The sequence below is a fragment of the Pimephales promelas genome, chromosome 24 (assembly GCF_988280905.1).
Source record: "Pimephales promelas chromosome 24, fPimPro1.hap1.1, whole genome shotgun sequence".
Taxonomy (NCBI): Eukaryota; Metazoa; Chordata; class Actinopteri; order Cypriniformes; family Leuciscidae; genus Pimephales; species Pimephales promelas.
Genome location: NC_142792.1, coordinates 13,047,113 through 13,059,379, shown reverse-complemented (window position 1 = coordinate 13,059,379; position 12,267 = coordinate 13,047,113). Strand labels below are relative to the sequence as shown.

The following is a 12,267-nucleotide window of genomic DNA, read 5'->3' as shown; positions in this document are numbered from 1 at the left end:
AATTATTATTTTTTTCACTAAAAGAGCAGGACGTTAGGGATGTCTTTCCGCTCGTACGTTTATGGATGCGGTTATTCCCTGGCGCCAGCAGATGGTCACAATAGTTCCTTTTCATGTTGGGCATTCAGCACGCTGAGGCAACTTTTGTGAATAGTTCAAGTTTTCATTGCGGGAATATGACTATGACTGTGCTGAGATTGAGACTTGCTTACCTCAAGGGAGGTGCAGTCCCCTCGCCTATGTCCCGATATAGCTTTTATTTTGGACCTCAAAATAAACCTACTTCTGTGCATGGTCAGGGTGATCTGAGGGTGATCTGAGGATAGACGTGAGGACTTCCCCGCTGAGGCAATCTCCTTGGGTCCCTCACACCTTACAAGCGCTGCAACAACCAGCCATGTCCTTTGGGGCTCTGCTTGATGATCAGATGTCGATCACAGCAACGTAGGGGGAACTTCAGTCCTCTGGAGATGAGGATTCGGCTGTCTTGCCCCCTTCAAAGGAAATCGCACGTTCCATTGGACAGTCGATATCCACCTTGGTGGTCCAGGAGCACCACCTTTGGCTCAACCTGGCCGATATGAGGGACACCATTAAAAATCGGTTCCTGGATGCCCCTCTGTCCCAGGTTGGGTTATTCAGCAACGTGGTTGAGAGCTTTGCCCCACCCGTTCACTGGTCGCAGACCCTCCATCTGCTCGTCACTGAGATCGACCTCCTGGGGCATCCTCCACTCCTGTTAAGCCCCAGCAGCAGCCACCATCCAGGCCTCAATGTGGACCCCACAGGTTTATCTTTTTACCACCCCGGACAATTCTCACTACCACTCGTTCTATTCTCTGGTCCCCGGATCTACGCAAGTATGCGTTTCCCCCAGTGAGCCTTCTTGCACAGACATTGTGCAAGGTCAGGAAGGACGAGGAGCAGGTCTTGTTAGTTGCGCTGTATTGGCCCAACCGGATCTGGTTCCCGGAACTGGTGGTCCTCGCGACAGCCCCTCCCTGGCCCAGGATCTGCTCTCTCAGAGACGGGCCACCCTATGGCACCAGCATCCAGACCTGAATGCCATATTCTTCGTTACAGCTTTGAGGAATGAATTCCATAAATACTTGGAAAGCCATGGAGTTCACAATGTTACCTCATACAGATATCAGTCCTTGATTACCCACCTTAGAAGGCACTATGAAGTAGGTGGTATTTTTAAAATAATGGTTGTGCCACAGAAAGTATGTTCTATTTGCTCAGCATAAATGAATGTTGGCTGCATGCTCTCAAAGTTGAAGGAACTTAAGGAGAAAACGGAAGAGGCAGAGTATGAAGAAGAAATACTAATTTACAGTTATCTGACGCTTTTATCCAAAGTGACCTACAATTGTACATGTCAGAGGTCACACGCCTCTGGAGCAACTAGGGGTTAAGTGTCTTGCTCAGGGACACATTGGTGTCTCGCAGTGGATTCAAACCAGGGTCTCTCAACCCAAAGGCATGTCTCTTATCCACTGCGCCATCACCACCCTAATACTCTGCATACTTGCAGAATATGAAGAAGAAAGTGAGTTGACACCATAGTCTCTTCCTACAACACTGCAACTAGAATACAGAAGGAACTCCAGGACCAACGTAAGCAGGCCCTGAAGGAAGCAAGACAAGCCAGAACAGCTCAAGCCAGATGAAGTCACCAGATCGCTGGCAGTATGACTGAAGACCCGACACTGCAGCAAGATATCATACCTGGAGGCATCCCAAAGATTGAGCTGTTATACCACCTGGCATGGATGATAACAGATGCAACTCCAGAGTTAGGTGAAGACGGCCGGGTGAAAGTTAGTCCTAAGCAGCAAGAACAAGTTCTCAACCTTGCCCAGGATGTCTGCCAAGCAGTTGCCAAGATCCCAACACCGAAACACGTTGGGATAGCCGTTAAGGAAACCAGAAGTCAACTGTGTCACTCCTAAATAGATTTAGGAACAGCATCAGCTACAAAGAAGTACATATATTTTACAACAATGGCAATGGCAGTTGAAGAGCAGACAACTAGGGATGGTGCCTTCATACCAACGAACCTGAAGGTTGGACAATTCACACAGTTCGATAACCTTGACTTCCCAGAGTACACAAAGGATGGACGAACACTGCATGGCAGTTCATTCCAAGCATTTACCATTCCAGATACCATCCCCGCAACTGTGATCAGCTATGGTCCCATCTTCCCCAAGTCGCCAACAAACTATTGGAGGACCTGGAACCAAATTGCACTGCTCCTACATGGAAATCATTTCAAGCATTTCTCATCCCAGATACCATGCCTGCAACTGTGATCAACTGTGGTCCCTTCTTCCCCAAGGCACCAACAAACCACATCTGATCATCACTGAGCGGGGTGGTTATGGCGCAGTGGATAAGACACATGCCTTTGGTGTGAGAAACCGGGGTTTGAATCCACTGTGAGAAACCAATGTGTCCCTGAGCAAGACACTTAACCCTTAGTTGCTCCAGAGGTGTGTGACCTCTGACATATATAGCAATTGTAAGTCGCTTTGGATAAAAGCATCAGCTAAATTAATAAATGTAAATGATCAATTCACTCCTCTTTTTTCATCTACTATTCTTCTCTCTTGTTCAGTCCCCTCTACTCTCCTCATTCTTCTCTTCCCTTCTGTTCAATCCTCCACTCCTCTTTACAGTCCTTTCCAATCGTCTGATGCCTTCTCTTCTCGTTACCTTTTCCTCCACAGCAAACCCAATAAGATCAGAACCAAATCTGCCAATGGAAAATATTGTGCATTCGGGTGAAAGAAATATAGATGTTTGACACTACTAGGTAACTAGCTTTTGACAAATCACTCACTCTATATACTGTACAGTACTATATACAAAAACAAACTATGCATACTATATAGTATGTTTACATTTTACTGAACATTTGTATACAGTCTGATATCCAATATAGCTATATATTGTTTTTTTTGTGTCTGTGTGGCCATTCATGCCACAAGCTAACTAGGTAAACTTTCTAAACCTGAATGTAACAACTAGCCATGTAGCTAATTGCTAATGGCAGCTAACGTTTAGTGTAGCCTTTAGTTATCCTTACTAGCCTACTATTTGTCTGACATGAAAAACACTTCAAGGACCACACCAGGCTTCATACAAGTTTATTTCCAATGATTCCTTGCTCCAAACGTATCCCTGTAGCAGCATTTATTCTCATATCTATTTCTTTACCTAACAAGTCCCGTTGAAATTTTGGCAATTTCTCAACTTCTGGTCGAAACTTATTGAACATATAGGACACATACCTCTCTTAGAGCATAATATTCTGAGCATTTAAAAAAAGTAAGTCTCTACTCTCTACCCCATACGTGAGAGGAGTAATTCCGTTTAAAGAAACCACAGAAATGAGCTAAAACGGCTAAAGCTAGCTAAGTAAACTAGTAGAGAATGAATGCTGCTTCTACAGGGATATGTTTGGGATGAGGAATCTTCAGAAATATTTGAAGACTGGTGTGGTCCTTTCAGTTAATTACCATTACAATATCCATATTACCATTCTTTTCCCAAAACTCTGGGGCAGACCTATACCGGTATATTAGTCACTATCACTTAGGCTACCACAGACAATGATGAGCAGCTTCGAAGTCCGTTGGTAACCGTTGGTAACCGTTGGTAACCGTTGGTTGGTTGTTCCAAACTCATAAAAATTACTAAGATCACGTGTGTGTGTGTGTGTGTGTGTGTGTGTGTGTGTTTGTAAGTGAGCCATGATGCTAAATATCCAGCATGTTTTTAAGAATTTTGAGAGTAGTCTAAAATTCTATTGATATTCTGAGCCTGTTGATCGCCAACTAGTAGTTAAATCATCACAGATCCATTGATTTTGTTTGGATTTTTATCATTTTTTCTGTGTAATGAGTATAGTGTTTGGTGAAAAGAATGGCATATTGCCTGATGTCATAACTTAAGGGAATAGTTGATTGCCAATGAAGTAAAGATGAAAATAGTGGAAAAAAAGTGAAAAAACGCCTGTTTTTTTGCATTAAATTGATGCGAAATCATGTAGAAATGTGTTTTAAGAATTATTTTTTCAGTGGATGTTGTCCGGACATGTGTTCTGTGTATCTGGAATGCATTTATTGAGAACCTACCCAACCCACTAAGAATTTGATGAAAAAAATGATTTTTCACATTTTTCTGATAAAAAATAAAGGGTGCGTACACTAAAATGGCCACAATTTTTTTTCGCGATATTTCCGGCAGAGCAGACCCTACAATTATTTGTTCTTAGGGTCAAAGTTAAAAGAAAAAACACAAATAAAAAGTATGGCAGACCATGTCAGGTTCAACCCATTTTTGAGACTTTGGCTCCCTGACTATTAAGGAATTTCTCATATAAAAATGAAATTGTGTCATCATTTACTTGTCTCTATTAAAACCCGTATGACTTTCCTTCATCCATGGAACAAAACTTATTACAGTAGAATGTCTTTGAAATGTGACCATGGGAAGCATGATTTCAATATTATTTTCAGTGAATAGCTTTCCAACCTTTCAACGGCTTAACATCTATAGCCACATGAATGGAGTGCAGCTTTCAATGTATGAATGAGAGCAATGGCATGACGATAAGAAAATGACGACAACGTTTTCATTCTTTTTAGGTGAACTGTTCCTTGAAGTGTTAAAGAACTGAACGAAACGTTAGAATGGTGGTGCAACAGTGGTCAGATGCCACATTGTGGTTGTTATGTGGTCACAGATGGTGGCGTAGTTGACAGGCCGAGGCCGACTGACACTTACCAGCGAGCAGGAAGGTGATGAGACATGTCTCTTTGGGCATGTACAGCTTGAGTCGAGAGCCACTGAACACGTACTCTACCACGGCCTCCGAGCGGCCCGCTCTCTGCAGGAATGGCAGGAATTGTTTCGCCTTCTGTGTCTCCTGTTCAAGAAAAAAAAAAAAAGAGCATCAGTAATTGAACTGGTGTTTAAACAAAATATAAAAAGAAACATTTACACATGTTACACCTCGCAGCTGTTTTTGTGCCGTTTAGACAGGTGTTTGAGACATTAATATTAGCAGCTGCACAAGACAATTACCCAAAGATGCAAACTCATCAGGGGTGTAAAAGGTGACAAAGATGTGATCTCATTCCCCCAAAACCACATTTTAATTGCGATATATATTTTTGCATGTAATACTTTAAACACTTTTTTTTTTCCATCAGAATTGTGCTGTAAAATGTAAAATTTAATGAGACCCACATTACTCTTTTCCATGCAGGTGGAAAATGTGCAATGTTTTAGTGGATTATTTCTGCCTACAAAACTATTATTAATTTTTTACGGAATTTAAAAAGTGTTTTTTTTTTTTTAATCATTGCAAAAAAAAAAAATAGATAATGTGTATATAAATATATATATATATATATATATATATATATATATATGTGTGTATATATATATGTGTGTGTGTGTGTGTGTGTGTGTGTGTGTGTGTGTGTGTGTGTGTGTGTATATATATATATATATATATGGCATAAGTAAAAATGAAATCATACATTTAATCATGCCATATATATATATATATATATATATATATATATATATACATATATTTATATATATAAATAAATGCAACTTTAATACATTTATACAATTTCTATGATGCACTAAACTACTAGCCCCTTTTTTACACCAAATTTTTAAACAATTTTAAAAATAAGGCTAACTCCGCTTGATTCGTTACATTAGTTTATATACTTTTAATTTGTAATTACAACTGGACTAGAATGACAGGCCAAGTGAAAGATAACAGATGCTGACACCATAACCCCATTATGGGAGAAGGACAGCTCTATTTCAAGAGTTTCCAGGCCGATAGTATACTTTTAGAAGTGATATCTTGGTCTGACAGGTGAGGGTTTGGGGTGTAACAGAGACACTTCAGATTTCACTTGAAATTTTGCCGTTTCCTGTGACTCAAGTTCACCACTTCCACCCACTGCAGCTGGAAATACAGCCCTGACCCACACATAAAGAAACGGAAAAAAAGAAAGAGAAAAAAAAGGGGAGAAAAGCGAACAAACACATCCAAAGATAAATGGCCCTTTCACAGTCCCAATCCAAACGACATTACTCTGACTGTCAGTCATATAACGAGGGAATCTTGTTTCTGGATGAGAAATGAGAATGTTATCATTTAAGATTGACACTTTTCTCTCGATCTAAATGCCTCCTACACAATCCCGGGTATAAATAACATCCTGAAAAAGTTTGCAGAAAGCTGCCATACACTTCATTAAAACCTGAGGAGCTCATTCATAAACGCAGAGATGAGAGGAAGGAGATAGCTGAGGAGAGGTGAACAGGAAGTCAGCGGCTGTGAAACGCAAGTTGCTTCACACACACACCAAGTAAACAAGCCTGTCACCCAGCAAATGACATTTACAAGCTAAGTAAAATTTAATCTTCATTTGGTGAGGCAACCAAACAGGATTCGCCTAAAAACAACTTCAGAGCTACGAGCATGATGACTTTATGGGTGGAAAGACTATTTTTAGAGGGCTGTTCATTAATTTAATGGGCAGGGCCGTAATGCAGCAATAAATCAGCTGTCATAGGGCGAAGCACTAACATCAAAGATTCGGCAGAGGATTCTGGAATATAGAAGACATCAGAAAAGCCGCTCAACTTTCAAAACACGGTCATGGGTCATGCTCGGGCCCAAACAGAATTTATTATTATTATTTTAATTTTCACACAGATGTTTGGGTTTGATTTTGCCTGTGGGATGATTTAAAAACAGTGTTAAGCAGAACAGAAAATTCCACATGCTTATGGGCAGCTGAAAATAAAATTTGACAAAACTTTTACACTGAAGACAAATCATAAAAGTCAACGCATATCAATAAATATGTGAATGTTATGCCAGTCAGAGTATGAATGGCTAAAGCTAGGTAAAAATATTGATATCCAAAAATATAATTTAAAATTTATTTGAATAGTGCTGTCCATCCTGTAGATTACCGATTTGAATGTTAATGGGTCTAAAACAATGCCATGTATAACTTTAACTTACAGAATATTTTTCTTGTGTAAAAAAACTTGGTCGTAGTAACTAATATGCATCCAAACAAAATCAATCAAATCGAACCAAATACAAATGTAGGACTGGTAATGCTAGGGGTCCCAGAACAGAACTTACCCCTGAAATGTCTGCCACCCTGTGAATAGGCACTTCTTTCTTGCTGTGAAGTCCTTTGCCGTTCTTGATCGCCCTGCAATGATTCAAGAATTGTGTTAAGACGAAATGTTCAGAACGGGCCCCCAGAACATAAAACCATTTTTGCCTCAGCCTGAGAAACCAACCCTTAAACAAGCCCACCCATTCATCCATCTCTCGTGCCACAAAAGAGCCAACAAATTACATTTATAGGCCAGCAGTTCTCCTGTATTACACATGGGAATGGATATGGTGTCTTTTGTGTGTGTCTGAGTGCTCGATCAGTGTTATAGTGGTTGCTGAGTGGTGACGCCTGCAGATTACAGTAGAGTCAGGAGGAATGAGGGACGTGTAGGCCTCTTTAAGGCAGATGCATCTGTGACTGTAGCCTCCCTGGTGTCTAATCACATTCGGTGAAGAAAGGAAGAGAGAGAGAGAGAGAGAGAGAGAGATAGTCCAGGGGTTGATTTCTCAAAGGATGTAGGGTAATGACCAGCAATCACTGCTAAAAATAAATTTGAGGCCCGCAAACCTCCAATCTCCGCTGGCTCCACGGGCAAGCATTACCCAGAGAGAGCAAATGACAAGAAAATAGAGGAGATGTGTATGTGCGTTTGAGAGCAACACCAAAAGTGAAGAAAAGAAAGAGCCGCAGATAAGAAAAAGCGAGTCTCTTTCTCTGGAGAGTCAACCCATCTATCGCAGACCACGAGATCCGAATCTCTTTCTGTGCAATGAACCACCCTTGAAACCTCTGCACCGCAAATCTATATAATTGTAGTAATAGACAACGAATAAAAGAGCCATGCTTTAGTGCCGGTGGTTAAGGTATGAGCTCTGAGACTGATATTGCCCCCATGAAATGAGGGCTAACCAGACAAGCCATGACTAACTGCAAAGAACAAAATGGCACCATTTCACAGACGGCTTCTCCTTCGCAATGTGCAGGAATATGGCCCGCATTCGCTCACCAGTGCTTTTATTGTAGTGCTCTGGCTTACCTTGCCTCTGCTGCCAGGAGCTCATCATAATGGGAAGATCTTTGATCGTCGTCCTGGCGGTATCTGATCACTGTGGCGAGACCTTTACTGACCAGAGCCTCAGCAATGTTTCTACAGAGAGGCCAAAACAACATTAAATCAAATGACAGTAAAGACATTGTGTCACAAAAGATTTCAACCTTCCATTCAAATAATACCAAAAAAAAATAAATAAAGCAGCACTACCGTTTTGAAAATTGATAAGAAATATTTCTTTAGCATCAAATCAGCATATTAGCATCATGCGACAGGAGTAATGCCGGCTGAAAGTCCAGCTTTGTCATCACATGAACAAATTACTAAAAAGTTATATTTTGAATCAATTTTAAATCATTTTAAATTGTAATTGTTCATGATAATAAATGTTTTACTGTATTTTTGACCGTGTTCTCCCGCATTTTTTTTTTCTTTTTGAATCACTCACTTTATATTACAACTAATTTTGGAGGGAGGTTAGTCTATATAATATAGATTGTAATTTGCACATTGTTTGAAGGAGAGCGTTGAGTAAGATTGAGTAAGGCCTAATTTGCAGAACTGAACCATAATTGATGACAACAAATGAGACCGGTGCCCTGCAAGCAAAGTGGCAAACGCATTTCATTGCCATTTTTCAACACAGATATTGCATTTGGCGAGCAGCTCGCATTCCCCAATTGGAGAGCAAAGCAAACGTGCAACAGCCATTCTGTGTCAAGTTTTGTTGATAAAATCAAAAGAGCAAACATGAATAAAACAAAAAGCTTTGGTGCATTTTCTGAAGTTGTAGTGGTACACCGTTTCAGCTAGTACTCAATGGAGTCCTCATTTTGATTACAAAAACATACCACAGATCAGAGCCAAAAAAAAAAAAAAAAAGTTTTATTTATATATATATATATATATATATATATATATATATATATATATATATATATATATATATATACACACACACAGTATATATACTGTATATATAGCTGCGAGCAGCGATCACGGGCCCAAGCCGGTGGCAGCACAACCCCCTAAAGGCACCGGGGTCAGAGTTTGAGCATATTAGGGGCCCCAAAAGTGCCAAAAAGATAGTAAAATAATAATTTTCCGAATTTCCTTTTTTCTGCCCTTTCAGGACAGAACTAGCGATGGCTGTTTAGGCCAAGTAGTTAACCAGAAAAAAACAAACTGACAAAACAAAACACTAAAACTGCAAACCATGAAAAACGTACCATCAACGTTAGTCCTATTTCACCAAGTTCCCAAAAAAAATCAAATGGTTACTAAAAAGTAACATATTGCATCAGGCCAACAGACTTGTCTGTGCTGCCATGAATTTTTACAGACCCGCGATCAGTTCAGGCTCATGAATATATTTATGGCACTATGGGAAAACCTGGAAAGAGCTGATTCCGAATCAGCGAAGAGTCAAGATGCGGCAAAGCAGCTGAGCCCTCAGGCGATGTGACCACCTGTTACCCACAATGCTCTAATGCCAAGCACTGTGGCACGGTTGGGTAATCACAGCCTGAGGCGCAGTGCCACCCCAGACTCATGTGCCTGGCCTCACTTACCCTAACAAGGGACAGTGAGCTCACACATCCACATCACATGGGTGAACAAGAATCATTTGAATTCATAGAGGAGTCAAAAAAGGTAAAAAAAGCCTCTGTCGATCGTGATTTTAAAGGTGAATGTTAGAGAGTGTTTAGAAACATTCCATTTCATTCCTTTTCTTTTTCTGTTTCTTTTGCAATTGGTTGTTGAATAAGACAACCCACATTTGAAGAGCGATAGCAACTATGTGAGGAATACACTGACATTTAAAGTCATTATTTAATCAGTCTGGATGATTAATGAATCAGACTGATGTGGTTCGAGTTCAGCACAATGACTAGATCCAGACGGAGCAGTTTACAGCTCATTGGAGGGGAAGATATTCAGTGAATAATTACTTAATTTTTGATTTATTCTTACAACATCATTTTACCTGTAATGTAGCACGAGTTAAAATAGTTTTCAAAAGTTTGGGGTCAGTAAGATTTTATGAACTTTCCACAAAATGAGCAGCACAACTGTTGTCAACATTGATAAGAAATATTTTTTGAACATCAAATCAGCATTTCTGAAGGTTCATGTGACACCGAAGACTGGGAGTAATGATGCTGAATATTTTTTAAATTGTAAAAATATTTCATAATATTACTGTTTTTACTATTGTTTTATTTTAAAAAAGGCAGTTTTGGTGAATAGTAGTGTATACACAAATCCGCACGCAGTAATGGCGGCGCTGCTTTACTTCCATGTTTCGCAGGATGTGTATATGGACCAATTTAAGCTGCTCTATCAATGTCTGTAAGGTACAGAAATCCTGAGTGGGAGGTGGTGGTTTTCAAAAATAGGTCAGATTTAGTAACTGGCTACTGTACTCACATTCCTCCAATGGTGACTGTAGCACAGGTACGCTCTGGGAAAGCTGGAACGCCACCCGTTTCCATGGCACTGGTGGCAGCTCTTATGTAATCGACCGTGACATTAACCTGCAAAGGTACAAAACAAAATGGGTAAAAACCACCAATGGAGTAGATGAGCGGCCAAGAAACACTGCCTACATCCACACACTTTTGTAAGCCTGTCAGAGGTTTGGCTATTGAGATAAATTGACCACTGAAGCTACATGTGAGGACACGGAGAACTGCACTGTAACCCTGTTTTATGATCTTGCATTAAACATGACAGAATTACGCCAAGAAAGAGCAACACATCAAACTCTGAATTTGATATCTTTGTACAGGATTGCAAATCAAGCGAAAAGCTGGCTGTAAAGGGAAAAAAAATGGATTACAGGCCTTTCAGGGTGGACAAATTGTGTTAGGGCATCTAGCAAGGGGTTTGTGTGCGCGCGTGTACAAGCATGACTGTGGGCTATTTTCCAAGGTCACCCTGAGTCAGTGTGAATCATGTCAGGCTAGACCATAGATCTCCCCAGAGGAAGCCAGACCAAACATGGAAACTGTTTATCAAAGTGAAAAAAGAGGCGGGGACCGGTAACTATTTCGCTCGACGGCAATAGAGGAAAGTGGAAGGGAAGAGGATAACTAAACCTGATTATTTCACACCAAACTGCTTCAGGTTAAGAAATCGACTCCATTTGTGTCAAACTCTCTCTGAGGTCATAGGATCATCCCGGAGGGGCCATCGCATGCGGTGTATTCTTGTTAGCTCTGAGCAAATAAAGCCGCCGCGTTAAGATATTCAGAGATAGGAGACAGTGATCCAGCCAATTCAGTTCAATCAGTTCAGAGCAAACAGAGGGTTGGAAGCTAATCTGAAATAGTAAGCCGGATCCTCCCATCTGTCTTGACATGCAGGGGGGAAGATCAGTCATTAATCGGGATGGCACCAATAACAACCCAAGGACGAAGACTTCACGTGAATGACTGCATTGTCCTATTGGAGTGTGTGGATTGATTGCATCCTGACCACAATGCATTAGTGCATGTGCAAAACTACCTTACAGCAATGAGGCCCCACTAATATGAAAAGCATTTCCCACCAATCTAAAGGACCCCATCCTGAGGCTGACGAGTGTGAACCATATGTACAGGAACAACAAATAATTTCAGTCTAAAACTAAGCTCTACCCTAGTAAACTTGGAGATGATTTCTTTCTGGATCCCTCCCAGGTTGTTGACAGAATTGAGAGGTTGGGCTTTGTGCGAAAAGTTTTAAACTTAGGGTGTACACAAAGTGTCACTTAAACTTGGTGATTTTGTAATCTGCAGTAGAGACCGACAGATAATCTGTCACACCAATATTTTTTTACTACTTTTCATGTTCGTCACCTTAAATTAGTAATGGATTTTTTAAAATCACAGCCTTTAGTTGTGCATTCGACACTGCATTCGATTCCTCTCCTTTTCCCCAATTCACAAATTTTCACAGACCAAGTCAACAAAAAATTGGAATTCAATTTGATTAGTCAAACCATTCTGAAACTAACAAATTTGATGGCAAGCAAAGCTGCGGAGG

At 40.5% G+C, this 12,267-nt stretch overlaps 1 protein-coding gene across 1 annotated transcript in view; it reads right to left on the bottom strand.

The window, feature by feature from the left end:
- snd1 (staphylococcal nuclease and tudor domain containing 1) overlaps nucleotides 1-12,267 on the bottom strand; it is a 182,500-nt gene that overhangs the window by 125,896 nt on the left and 44,337 nt on the right. The window contains exons 12-15 of the mRNA XM_039668310.2: nucleotides 10,669-10,775; nucleotides 8,224-8,334; nucleotides 7,205-7,277; nucleotides 4,798-4,939 (exon numbers count right to left, since the gene is read on the bottom strand). Coding sequence (XP_039524244.2) covers nucleotides 4,798-4,939; nucleotides 7,205-7,277; nucleotides 8,224-8,334; nucleotides 10,669-10,775 — 433 coding nt within the window. The remainder of the gene's footprint in view (nucleotides 1-4,797; nucleotides 4,940-7,204; nucleotides 7,278-8,223; nucleotides 8,335-10,668; nucleotides 10,776-12,267) is intronic.